The 13979-nt window shown below is 44.3% G+C and overlaps 1 protein-coding gene and 1 pseudogene across 2 annotated transcripts; one reads left to right on the plus strand and one right to left on the minus strand.

The window, feature by feature from the left end:
• Nucleotides 1–2795: 2795 nt before the first annotated feature.
• On the minus strand, nt 2796–13520 carry LOC308468504 (uncharacterized protein). The gene is made up of 2 exons (XM_080990733.1): nt 13290–13520; nt 2796–5008 (listed from the first exon to the last, which is right to left on the minus strand). Exon 2 carries the CDS (start codon nt 4963–4965, stop codon nt 3640–3642), a length of 1326 nt encoding a protein of 441 aa, XP_080846859.1. The 5' UTR covers nt 4966–5008; nt 13290–13520; the 3' UTR covers nt 2796–3639.
• Nucleotides 5922–7532, plus strand: LOC308468892 (nucleic acid dioxygenase ALKBH1 pseudogene; annotated as a pseudogene). Its single transcript has 2 exons — nt 5922–5963; nt 6557–7532. The product of its transcript is annotated as a nucleic acid dioxygenase ALKBH1 pseudogene (transcript).
• Nucleotides 13521–13979: the final 459 nt, after the last annotated feature.

A 13979-nucleotide genomic window follows, 5' to 3' on the forward strand; every position in this document is an offset into this window, starting at 1 on the left:
TCCAAGGGCCAGACAGGCCTGGAGGGCCACATTTGACCCCCCCCACTCCAGCCTGAGGTTCCCCACTGTGTGAAGAAGTGTGTCCTCCTGTGTCCTTCCCATAGTCAGCTTCATTGGATGTCCCAGAGTTCTAGTATTATGGGCAAGGAAGAAGAAATCTCTCTACTTTCTTCTCACTAGACACATTTTTATCCACTAGCTTTTCTCCTGACACTCATAATTCTGCAAGCACACCACTGGATAGTTTAGATTGGAACATTTCTACAGTTACTTCCACCACTATCTTCCAATAACTGGTAACTTCTTCCTTTCTTCTACACATCTCTCACATGTGGTAAAAAGTCTCCCTCCAGATGCTGATTTTCCACATTTCCCAATATGTCAAGTACCACTGCATACCCCACCCCACTTTTCAGTTTTCTCTATATTCAACTGTCACTGAGAATTTACATACAAAAATCAGTTCTCAGTAACTCTTAAGAACATGACATAAGTGGGGGAAACTCTGGCTTCAGATGTTTTAAGCTATGACTTCCATCATTCCAGGCTGATGGGAGTTGAACTCCCAACAACATTAACAACCTTCAGAAGTGACACAATAAAGAAAATAACCTGTTCTTGGGTGTCATGGTACAAGAGAGCATTCATGATGGGTTGAAAACAGGCTTATGTTTAATTGCAAACAAGCAAGCCACATTATTACTACTTTCCATTTAATCTAGGGTTTAACTGTGGAACCACTGTCACAGTATGGGGAGAAATGGAATCAGGCTCACTTATTGAACATTAGTAACTTTTTATGGCAATAACATACCACAATAGTAATAATGAATAAATAATAATACCCCCACATCTGCCATTTTGTGTTATGCCACACACCCCATAACACCCATTTGTGATTGACACCCACAGAAAACTTTCCAATTGTGCCAACAGGCCCCAAAAAGGCTGGGGACACCTGAATTATGTGATCCCTGAGTTGGAGGCCTCCCCACCCTTTGTGCCTCCCTTCATAACTTGACAACCAAAGAAGAGCTTGCTGGATCAGGCCAGTGGCCCATCTAGTCCAGCATCCAGTTCTCACTGTGGTGAACCAGATGCCTGTAGGAAACCCACAGGCAGGATTCGAACACAAGAGCACTCTCCTGCCCTGTGGTTTCCAGCAACTGGTATTCAGTATTGCTGCTTCCTGACTGGGCAGGCAGAGCATAGCCATCATTTCTTGCATCAAACAAGACCCTCTCCAACTCTATGGTACCAAATAAGATGTCAGTCCCACCTTAATGATGTTAAGATTGGAATCTCAACAAGGAGTTCTAAACATAGGTCAACCATGCACCTCAAAAGCAGAATTCAAAAGCCATACAACGTGGTAGTTGTATGATATGCAATTCAGAGAGCCCACTGAACTGCATTCAGCTTTAGGAAATCCTCTCTTGGTTTTCTTATTTCTTGCAGCAACTGCAAAAAAAATGCCACATTGATTGGCTATAATCTTCATCCTGAAGTTCTCACTTCTCTGGCTAACAGGAAATTTAAAAGAAACCATCAGTCCTTAGGACAGAACTAGAATGTACAGTATCTATATGAGTAGGACCGCAATCCCTAACAGACTTGCTAGGCAGTAAGCCACCTTGAACACAATGGCTCTTATTTCCAAATAAACACAAGTAGGATTGCACAAGGAGGGCACAAGGAGAAGGGGACGACAGAGGACGAGATGGTTGGACAGTGTTCTCGAAGCTACCAGCATGAGTTTGACCAAACTGCGGGAGGCAGTGGAAGACGGGAGTGCCTGGCGTGCTCTGGTCCATGGGGTCACAAAGAGTCGGACACAACTAAACGACTAAACAACAACAAGGATTGTGCTGAAAGTATTTTCATCAACTGCATTACAAAAAGGCAGACTGCAGTTAATATGTGGCTTGGGGCTGGTTGAGGCCAATGGGACCTGTGGCAAAAAACATCTGGAGGGCATCAGGTTGGAGAAAGCTGGGGGGGGAGGCAGGGAAGCCATAGAGAAAGGGGGGAGGCAGGGAAGCCATAGCCCCAGGTGCACAATTTTGAGGGGGTGCAAAACAGGTGCCTCCATGCAGGAATCCCTGCCTCCACCCGCCTATCACCCAGAAACTCTGGGCCTCTGGGCCTGGCCTCACTGCCACATCTCTAGCCCCCTCATTTGGGGGGGGGGTCGCATGCCAAGGACCACGTTGGCCGGCTGGGCTTCCCCCTGCACAGGTGGGCAGGGGGCACAGTGCCGCCTCGTGAAACCTCCATGCCGTGCGCATGTCCCTGCTCCTGCCCGATGCAAGGTTTCAAGGGGAAACTGAAACTGATGGTCATAAATATGCATTAATTTCCATGGGTCGACTCTGACTAGAACACAGCTGGATACAGTGTGTAATGTTGAGCTGAGGAAGTCTGTGGTAGAACAGAACCACATTACTGGGTCCAGAAAGCAGCTGCCTCAGAATCTCTGCTGTTGTTTGTTCGAGAAGAAATAGGTTTCTAGCCCCCAGTAGTTTAAAGGATTTGCATGGCAGGGGGTGTGGAGGTGTAGGCAATGCCTACCAAAATAGTCAGGGGAGCAGCGGATTAAGATGCTCAGTAGGTCTTGACACAAGGTTCCGGAATAGTATCATGCTGCTTCCTTAACAGGTCAAACTAGAATAAATTATGTAATGAATATAATATCAAACCTGCAAATCTACTCAATTTGCAGGTGACAATTTTTCTATAACTGTATATTATGCTGATTGTAGAACTCATCTAAGTGGTAAAGAGTTCACATCACCTTTTTCTTTGTGTGTTAGATGTATTATTCTTTATTTTTCCATCATTCAGCCTGTGCATGCCATTTCTTGTGTAGCCAAGATTTTCACACATATAAAAGTAGGAGGTAGCAGCTCATTTGGGAGAACCACAAGAACTGTGTACTCATGGACCATGGAATACTGGGAAGATGGACAGAATGGAATAACCTAGAAAAGGGCACGATCAGCTGGAATTTTGAACAGAAGCATTCTGCAATTATATATATGATATGCACATATGACACTGATATTTATATTTATATCTGATATATTTATATACAGACTACATACAGTACTGGATGAGTTAAACAGATCCTTCATCAAGGATGGGTCGTATTCAACTAAGTTGCACTTGGAGGAGACCCATTGAAATTAATGGATCTCACTTAGTCATGTTCATTCTTTACAATGGGTCTATTCTGAGCAGAACTAAAAGTGAATATAACCCTAATCCTTAAAATTGTTGCTAGGAGCTCAGTGCAAAAAGGATGGTGCCTTTGATGGCTACCCTTGACTTTGATCCATGACCTCAGAAAAATCTTGCTGCTATCATAGATGGGATGCTGACACAGACAGACCACTGGGTCTCTGACCCATCATTTCCCATATCTAGTGCACTTTTGCAATGCATGACAAATTATGCCATCACTTTTTCTGTAGCTCCCTGAATCACATTCTCAAGAAAGTCAAGAACAAACATGTTCCTTTTGAATTCATGATACTCCTCTCTTGAACATGCATTGGAAATTCATCCTGTACAACTTGCTCCGAAATACTTTTTGGGTGAACCTCCAACGGGAAATATCAGTAATGTTTCCTGTGTTTACTACTTCACCACTTCAAATGGTATCTTCTGTAGCACTTTGTTAACTCTGCCTATTAGTGATGTGTTATATCTCCAGAGTATTGTGTCCTTGATCAGAGATTCCCTGGGCAAATCCGGTTGTAAAGGAGACCGACAGTGGAAGACAATTGCAACATCTGCAGGGACTTCCACACTGCCTCCAATCCCCTGAAGGACAGAATGAACAGACGTCTGAACCACTTTCCTCGGATCAACAATCATTTTCCTTGGGTTTATGACCTCTTTCTTGTTTGGTGCTCGGAGGACATGCTGCAGGATGTTGACTCCAGGTACCATATTCCAAGAATGTGGAACATGAACAGGGGGGACGGTGAAGACATTATTTGGGAAAATGTGGTTCTCAAAGAGGAAGATACCAATCTCCGGATTTTGTTTCTCAAGGTTTTGCATCAAGGTTTTCCAATCCATATGTTGAACGGGAAGAATAATTTCATCAATGTCATTCAGCAGAACATACCTGCTCCTGTACATATTCCGGTAGACACAGTCATTCAGAGCAGCGATTTGTCCATAGTAGCCAATTTTGGTCCCATCATTCGTGAAATGCCATTCATTAGAAACACTGAGATAGGATGTGATTGGCCAGGGCACCACCTCCACAGTACCTTCCACCACATAGAATTGAAGGACTTTCTCCATCAACTGGCTGCAGCTGTTCTTATAGATCACCACCTTCTGCACTCCAAGGAGTTTATACATTTCCATGCTTTGCACGAACTGGAGGATGTTGTTATAGTCTCCAAACATGGTGGAGATGCACACTGTGAAGTCCACCAGAGTGCTTTGTCGCTGGCGATTTTTTATTTCAAACCGTGGTGACATGCCACTGTCAGATCCTTCGCCAGATGACTGCAATGCCATGTAACGAGGCTCACAGTGTGAGGGTTCCAAACAAATCAAGTCTGTGACTACATATGGAAATCCAAAACGATCCAAGTGGAACTCTATTGCAGCCTTAGAGATAAAGGCCACATCCTCAGCTGGGCAACAAAACCAGCAATAGTGGTCCTTAACTTCCTTGTGATGTACAATCCCAATCACCCGAGTCTGCTTTTCCACCCTGTCATCGAAGTATGGAGTGATGATAAAAGATCTGTTGTCACTCAAAGCAGAGATTGAGTTATTGGTGACCCATCCTTTGCAGAGGTCTTTTTCTTTCTGTGCAACAAGTTTGGGTAGTAAAGCATATTTCTGTATCCGGTAGTAGGAAAGTGTTAGTATAGAGGCAAGAGCCACCAGACATACCCCTGTAGCTAAAAAAGTTCTTCTTCGAAAACGGAACATCATTTCCAGCTTGAGATCCACACCAGCATCTGTTCCACTGCTGAGCCTGCAACAGAGAGAAGGTTGTTGAAGTTTTTTTATGTTACATAAAATAGTAATTTTATTGTATTTTAAGTTACTGTGAAAAATCTATGAACACATGATGAGAGCTTGTATTTTTCCATTGCAATATATTCCATGGGCTAGAATTGTGACTGGCCATGGATCTTTGGATAGAATTTCATAATGTTTATTTAGGTTTATGAAGTAGCCCATTCGGAGTCACAGAGTTGTTGCAAGCTGACACAGATCTTCTCTGGGTATTGCCGAAGATGCAAGCAAGCAGGAAACAGAAAGGGACAAAGTTCATTTATTTTTAGCTAGAAAACCTGTTTGAGATGTTCTAGAGCTTTATACTGGGACCAGTGCATGTAAGAAGGGAAATGTATAACTGAGACAATGTATCAATTATTGTTTTCATAACATTTAAATCAAGTTTCTGAAGTAAAGCTTTAAAACTTAATTATTGTGATGGAATTTTTTTTTCTATACAAGACACCAGAACAGGGAGAAATATGCAAATATGGATAATTCACTGCAGATATGACTACGTAATTCACAAAGGTGAGGCAGGGAAATCTGTTTGTGGTTATTGACACAGCTCCATTTAATTTCATACTACAACAAAAGGCATCAAACAGTCTGACAGTAAATAAATATATTGCCAATTCTTAAATATGTGTATGTCAAAACATGCATTCTTCAAATACAGTGTCCTATATGCAACAAGAATATATGCTACATCATCTGCATAGCTAGGTGTATATGAATTGAGCTCAGTATTTAAAAAAATACTTCTAAAGCTCTATAGCAGGGGTGGAGAACCTGAAGCCTAGAGGCTGAATGCTGACCTCCAAGCCTCTCTGTTTGTCCTTTAAGATTCTCACCATCTTTTTTTTGCTGCTGAGCAGGAATGCCAGATGGATGCAGTTGGAAAGGCTTCTCCTGTGGCAGAGCTGGGGGTGAGTTTTTTTAGGGGTGGGTAGGCCAGACACCTAGACAGCATCTGAAAAAGCAGACACATCACCTTGCCAACAAAGGTCCGTATAGTTAAAGCTATGGTTTTCCCGGTAGTGATGTATGGAAATGAGAGCTGGACCATAAAGAAGGCTGATAGCCAAAGAATTGATGCTTTTGAATTTTGGTGCTGGAGGAGACTCTTGAGAGTCCCATGGACTGCAAGAAGATCAAACCTATCCATTCTGAAGGAAATCAGCCCTGAGTGCTCACTGGAAGGACAGATCGTGAAGCTGAGACTGCAATACTTTGGCCACCTCATGAGAAGAGAAGACTCCCTGGAAAAGACCCTGATGTTGGGAAAGATGGAGGGCACAAGGAGAAGGGGACGGCAGAGGGCGAGATGGTTGGACAGTGTTCTCAAAGCTATCAGCATGAGTTTGACCAAACAGCGGGAGGCAGTGGAAGACAGGAGGGCCTGGCGTGCTCTGGTCCAGGGGATCACGAAGAGTCGACTAAACAGCTAAACAACAACAACAAAAGGCCAGACACCCATAAAAGGTGTACTGAGGTGTGGAATTCTTGACTAACTCCTCAGATTGTCAGCTCTCCCCTGAGTTTTTCTTCAGTAAGTGATCACAATGCTTACAGAGCAAGACTGCTTCCAGCCAATGGAAAGCCTATGGTCTCAATAACTACCCAGGGGTTATATTTACCCCAGATCCCTTCATTCCAGGCTGCCAGCATCACTAGTGAAGCAGTGCCTGAAGACGTACACCCAGAAGCCTAATGTGTGCAATTTGGATATGTGCTTGTCTTCTGCGGAGACCGCTGATCTGTGGGGGGAAAGTCAGCATCAGTTGCAAAACAAAGGTTCCAGCAAATGGGCCTCAAGAACTTTACTGGAAAAGCTTTGCTGGGTGACTTTGTGTCACCATTATAAATGGAATACAAATAAATATTCAGCCAACCACTACACCCCCTTTCCATCTGACTTGGCTTTCCTCTCGGAGCAAGGCGCTAAAGCTTGTGGTTTTCCACATTTCCAAGGGGAAGCAGGGATTCTGAACTACCATCACTTTGATTCATCTCTGGGAATTCATGTGGATGAGTCCAAATTGGACTGTTTTCAGCCACTTCTATCATTCAGTATTGGACAGTCATCCATATTTTTGTTAGGGGGGCTGAAACGAGATGAAGCCCTTGTGGCTATGTTCATGCACAGCGGGGACATGATGATCATGTCCAGCTACAGCCACCTGCTGTACCATGTATGCCCCAGGATTCTGCCCAACCGGGAGGGGAAGCCCTTGCCTTCTTGTCTGGAGCTGCCTCTCTCAGCTGACCTTCCTGAAGACTCTGTTATGGAGCCCTGCTCTCAAGAGGACAAGCAGGTCTGTGCCAAATATCTGCAAGCATCCCATCTCAACATGATTGTCAGGCAGGTACCAGCTGAAGGTCAGAGCTTCCCAAGTGAAGCCAGGACAGAGAGAGACCTGGGTGTTTCCTCCCTAGGCTCTTATCATGAGGAGCACAGCAAAATAAAAAAGCACAAGTCTGGTAAAGACAGCTGAAACCTGCAGTTTCCCCTTCCTTCAACATAGACTGTGTTGGTAACAACCCAGGAGCAGCCTGGCCATATGGAGCAGCAACTAAAACAGCAACATACTCATTGGATGTATAACAAAATATTTTGAACTTTGTGGGCAGAGTACATGGCTCAGGCCAAAAGACCACTTGTGTTGTGTTTTCTCCCAAGGTCACACAACCAAAGAATGCCACTCCGGTGCTTTGGTTAACACTGTCTGAATATAATATACATTCCTTGGGGAAAGAAAAGATTCTCATCATATCACACCCACTCCCCTGCCACACTCCCTACTGACCCTGCTTCACAGTGTCCTTGAATGTCTTTGCCAGGCTCAAATGTGTGCTGGAAACTCTGGCAATGCCTCTTACTAGACTGAGTGGAGAGGAATGGGTGAGTGTGAAGATGTTAGCCTGTTATACAAAGGCAACATTTACATCAATTGCTCCACTTGCTTTTGCTTCTGGCTCTGCCCACCACTGGCACGTGGCCCCCGGAAGGCTGCCCAGTAGGAAATGTGGCCCTTGGGCTGGAAATATCACGCCTGCTATATCAGGGCATCAGTATACATATACTGGGTGCACATGACAAAGGCGTGTTAGTGCTGTTTCCTGACAAGGTGGACTCAAACTGTATTCCAATAAAATGCTCTATACATGAAGCAAGCAATAAAAATAAAATGTAAAAGCATACAGCATCTACTGCAGCACATTGCTACAGCAGGCAGAAAACAATTACCGTATTTTTCGCTCTATAAGATGCACTTTTTTCCCTCCTAAAAAGTAAGGGGAAGTGTGTGTGCGTCTTATGAAGTGAACGCAGGCTGCACAGCTCTCCCTCTTGCTTGTCCCGCTTTGCTGAAAAGGCTTTGCGTTGCTTTCGCTGAAGCCAGAACAGCAAGAGGGAGAGTTGCGCAGCCTGCGTTCACTCCATAAGATCACTCTTGTCGTGATGCCTTAGCTTGATCCTCCCTCCTCCTCCTTCTTCAACAACATTTGATTCAGAATGTTTTTTTTCTTGTTTTCCTCCTCTAAAAATTACGTGTGTCTTATGGTCAGGTGCATCTTATAGAGCGAAAAATATGGTAGGTAGTCTGCCAAGACCCCCAGCAGTTTTCAAGTAGCCCATCTCAGGTGGTGGGGAGCTTGGAAACCTATGTTGTAATGTAAACCGCCCTGTGGTCTTTTGATAAAGGGCAGTAGAGTGGTACCTCGAGTTACAAACGCCTCAGGTTACAAACTCCGCTAACCTGGAAGAGTTACCTTGAGTTGAGAACTTTGCCCCAGGATGAGAATGGAAATCTTGTGCCGGTGGCCTCTGGAATAAATTAGGTTCGTAACTAGAGGTACCACATCTTAATTAATTCCAGAGGTCCATTCTTAACCTGAAACTGTTCTTAACTAAAGACGTGCTTTTGCTAATGAGGCCTCTTGCTGTCACTGCGCCGCCGGCACACAATTTCCATTCTCATCCTGGGGCAAAGTTCTCAACTCAAGATAACTCTTCCAGGTTAGTGGAGTTTGTAACCTGAAGCGTTTGTAACCTGAGGCGTTTGTAACTAGAGGTACCACTGTATATAAGTGATAAAATTTAAAACTGTACAGAGAGGTAATCATGTTAGTTGGTTGCAGCAAAGAGTTTTGCAGCCCATAAAGACTGGCAGAAACCTGAAAGGCTTCGTGGTCCATTATATACCTGCTCAGAGTTGGAGGTCAGTGGGGGATGCACTTCTTAAGGTCGTGCCATAAAGTTTAGCTGAGATCCTAGCTCTTGGTTCAAGTTTCCCCTCCTGAGCAAGAGAAAAGCTGACTCCATCTTAAAATATTTAAATATTTAAAGGTGGCTGTTGTCTTGCCTCTAAAATGTCTCTTCTCCAGATTAAATGTAGAGCAGATTCTCTTAAATACTAGCTGAAGACTTGTTTTATTTGATGGGAGGGAGAGGAATGGGAAGTCCAAGTTCCATCCCTGACTCCCCTCAACTTATTCTCCATAAGCTGTTTTTGGGGAGAAATGGTCAGTAAAGACCATCCCAAACCAAAAGCCTTTCTTCTGCAACAAGGAGTCAAATGTGGTCCAACATAATGCATTTTTATGTGATATTTTCACAAATATGTATATTTTTTATGCGTACTTTAGTCTACGCAAGTTTGTGCACATAGCTTGGCTAGAGAACTACACTGCAAAATTTGGAGAAGGTAAAGTTTTGAAAGATGACCATGGTTCAGTTCCTATACTGTTTCAGAAAATGGAAATTGCTCTACTGGGCAACTACTTGAGGATTTTATGAACGCAGCAAAGTAGGCCTTCTTTGTCACCATAGCAGGCACAATCATATGGTCTTACATATGTTTGGGCAGTCACACCTGCAACAGATATTGCACCCCTTGCACTCCAGCTGTTTCCAAGCCTTTATCCTTGCCTGGAGCTCCCCAATAAACACGAGAGCTGCCAGAACTCCACAGATCCATAGACAGCACTCAGGTGCAATTGTGTCCATGCCTCACTGTGCCCTCCTATTCCATAATACAGGTGTGAGCCTTCCTTAAAAAAAACAACAGCAAGAGAGCTTTAATCTAACATTTTTAGAGAATTAATTTGTTTCAGCATTGGTAATTTGTTCTGCAATTTATGATTTTATACTTTTCATAAAGTTTAACTATCTCATTGTGCACCACCAATATATATTATAGCATGCACAAACAAATTATATAATCAAACTGCTTCTTTAAAAACCATATTTGGACCAGTGGTGGAGCATATGCCCGCGCTGCCCAGGGCAGGCGTGCTCCCGAGGGGCACGGGGCGCAGAGGGTGCCCTCCATGGCGCAGGATAGCTGCTTGGGTGCATGGAGCGGCATGTGTGCCCTGCAGCTGGGGGCAGAGTGAGCCACCGATGGTGGACATTCGGCACACCTCCTGTCGCAACTCCCAAGCCTCCCTCAAGCTGTCAAAATGAAGGGGAAGGGGGGAATGCTGCTGGCAAAGTGGCGCAGCTCCTCCTCCTTCTCCCCGACAGCTCAGGGTAGGATTGGGACCCTCAGCGAAGACATCTGGGGCGGTCTGCCCCACCCCACCCCTTCTTCTGCCCTGATTTGGACCTGGCCATTATAGCCAATTATTACTCAGTCTCAAATCTTCCGTTTCTGGGCAAGGTGACTGAGCAGATGGTCACAGAACAACTCCAGGCACGTCTGAGGGATGTGGACCATTTGGATCCCTTCCAATCAGTATTCAGGCCCCATCATGGGACTGAAACTGCCTAGTAGATGATCTCCAGCGGGTTAGGGACAAAGGTGAAAGCTGTTTCCTAGTTCTGCTGGATCTCAGCACCTTTTGATACCATCAACCTAGGCTCCTTCCTTCTGGGCCATGTCCAGAAAGTGGTGTAGGGGGATGAGTGTTTGGACCCCTGGGCACTCACTTGTGGGGTGCCTCAGGGCTTCGTACTCTACCCCATGCTTTTCAACATCTATATGAAACCACTGAGGGAGATCATCAGGGGTTTGGACTGGGTATTTACCAATATGTGGATGGTACCCAGCTCTACCTCTTGTTTAAATCGGAACCAGTGAGTGACAGGATGCGGTTGGAGGATGGATGGTAGGACTGTTTCTGGGGGACACAGGATGGGTAGGTGTGGGGGACTCCCTGGTCCTGAATAACTGTGCACAGCCTTGGAGTCATTTTGGACTTAGCTGTCCATGGGTGTAGCCAGGATTTTTGTTGGGGGGACAGGGCTTGGTTCAGGGGAACATGATTGGTCAGTTAGATAGTTTTACTTGACCTGGGGGCGGGGGGCTGCCCCCTGCACCCCATTAGTTACACCCATGTAGCTGTCCATGGAAGCTCAGGTTAATTATGTGTCCAGGGTAGCTGTCTACTAGTTCCACCTGGTACAATGGCTGAGACCCTACCTGCCTGCACCCTGTCTCGCCAGAGTGGTATACGCTCTGGTTATCAGACTACTGCAATGTGCTCTATGTGGGGCTATCTTTGAAGATGGCTTGGAAACTACAATCCAGAATGCAGCAGCTAGACTGGTGACTGGGAGCAGCTGCCAGGACCATAGAACAACAATCCTAAAGGATCTACATTGGCTCCCAGTACATTCAGACACTCCAATATTCCCTATTTTCCAGGGACATCCCTGATTTAGAGAAGCTGTCCTGGTTTCTGATTTGATCCTGGAATGTCCCGCTTTTCCTTAGGATGTCCCTATTTTCACTGGAGAAATGTTGGAGTGTATGGAGTTATCCAACCCCCAAGCCATCTGAAGGTAATCCTATATTGGGAAGGTATTTAAATTTTAATGTTTTATTATGTTTTTATATATGTTGGAAGCTGCCCAGAGTGCTGGGGCAACCCAATAAGATGTGTGGGGAATAAATAGTAAAATTATCATTATGGAATGGGATGTCCTTATTTTAATCAGAGAAATATTGAAGCGCATGTACATTTCTGAGCACAATTCAAAGTGTTGATACTGACCTTTAAAGCCCTGAACAGCCTTGGCCCCATATACCTGAAGGAGTGTCTGCACCCCCATTGTTCAGCCCAAACACTGAGATCCAGCTCTAAGGGCCTTCTGGTGGTTCCCTAACTGCGAGAAGTGAAGCTACAGGGAACCAGGCCATAGCTGTCAACTTTTCCCTTTTCTTGCAAGGAATCCTATTCGGAATAAGGGAATTCCCCTTTAAAAAAGGGAAGAGTTGACAGCTATGAACCAGGCAGAGGGCCTTATTCATAGTGGCACCCACCTTGTGGAACATCCTCCCATCAGATGTGAAGGAGATAAAGAATTACACAACTTTTAGAAGACATCTGAAGGCAGCCACTGGTACAGGGAAGTTTTTGATGTTTGAACTTTTACTGTGTTTTTATATATTTTGTTGAGATAAATAATAGAAATATAATAATTTTTCTATAATCTATCTATCTATCTATCATCTATCTACACACACACACACACACTCTCTCTCACACAAGTGGATCTACTATGAAACTAATGATGCTTAAGCTTCAGGCCTCCTAATCGGGGGGGGGGGGCAGAAGCAACTTTAGTCTGCATTGCTTTAAAAAATTGGGTCTAGTGGCTTGACTCAAATAGATTAATTTTTGTTGTATATATTTGGACAGCCAAACCTCATGATACGGACGCTTCAGGTTACGCGTTTTCGGATTGCGGACCGTAGGAAACCCAGAAGTACCGGAAGGGGTTACTTCCGGGTTTCGCAGCTCGCGCATGCACAGAAGTGCCAAATCGTGCCCGCGCCGGCACAGCGCTTCAGGATGTTCCCCCATCATGGATTACGTCCGCAACCTGAGGTTCCACTGTATATATTTCAACAATCCCATAGTTTGAGAGTCAGTAGCACAGAGGTTGTAAAGGATCACATTTATACTAAATAACTAAGCGGATGAGACACACACAAAGACCTCAAATCTATAACACGCATAGCAGCAGGACATAAGCAAAATTAATTAATTAATAAAAAATATCAGTAAAAACAGCAATTACCGGAGAAGAGAAAAGTCATCAGCCAAAGATAAAACCCTCCAAACAGCTTCAAGTAACTGCTAATGTCTTCTGAAAGATCCAGGTTTATGTACTTCCTACATATATTATTAAAATGTTACTACCATTAAGCAAAGCACATTTTTTAAATGTTTTTCAGAGACCACCAAGGAGCGTAATTAACACATTTAGCACAACAAGACAAAGGTAAAACGGGACACAGTACCTGCTTTTGTCTTCAGGTCACACAGGAAAGTACCAATTGTCTATTTCCCTCCTCCTTTCAGCCTACAAATAAAAAACCAGAAAATCCTCCAGAGCAAGCATGTTTCAAAAACACTTCCTGGATCAGAAAAGTTAATGCAAAGAATCCCCAGCTCTTCCAATCTATCCCAAAAATATGTATAAGACCATCAGCCAATAGTCTGATGTCTTGTCTTGTTCATCGCAGGAGAAAAGTAAGAGATGAGAAGATCCAGAGACACATCACAGTATGCAAAATATTTTAGCAGGAACAGCTAGTATGATGTAAAATTTGAGTTTAGTGGAAAAACAAGCCTAACAAGTGGCTGAGGAAAGGAGATCATAATCTGCTGTTCTTTGAAGGAAAGTCTAGCTGTGATTCACCATCTGACTGCGATGTTGACCCAGAAAAGGGAGAGAGAAGAGACATACCTGGGCATCATGAACTGAATTAGATGGGAGAGCTTTCAGTGTGCAGTTCGCATCCTCCTGATCTCTCCCTCTCTCCTTTTCATCTAATCCAGGTGTCACCCTGCCTGTCCTGAGCAGCTGTTTGGAACCAGTAATGAGCTCAATTTGGGTGAATGAACTGAAGCTTGATCCACGCAAATAAGAAGTGCTGTTAGGTAATAACATATTACCAAAGGATGAAAGTGGTTCTCATGTTCTGGAA

This window comes from Podarcis pityusensis (genome assembly GCF_964106645.2).
Source record: "Podarcis pityusensis genome assembly, chromosome: Z".
In the NCBI taxonomy this organism is placed as follows: Eukaryota; Metazoa; Chordata; class Lepidosauria; order Squamata; family Lacertidae; genus Podarcis; species Podarcis pityusensis.

What these genes read in the sequence shown, in the direction of transcription:
- LOC308468504 (XM_080990733.1), bottom strand. Translation starts at nt 4,965, where the DNA reads ATGATGTTCCGTTTTCGAAGAAGAACTTTTTTAGCTACAGGGGTATGT.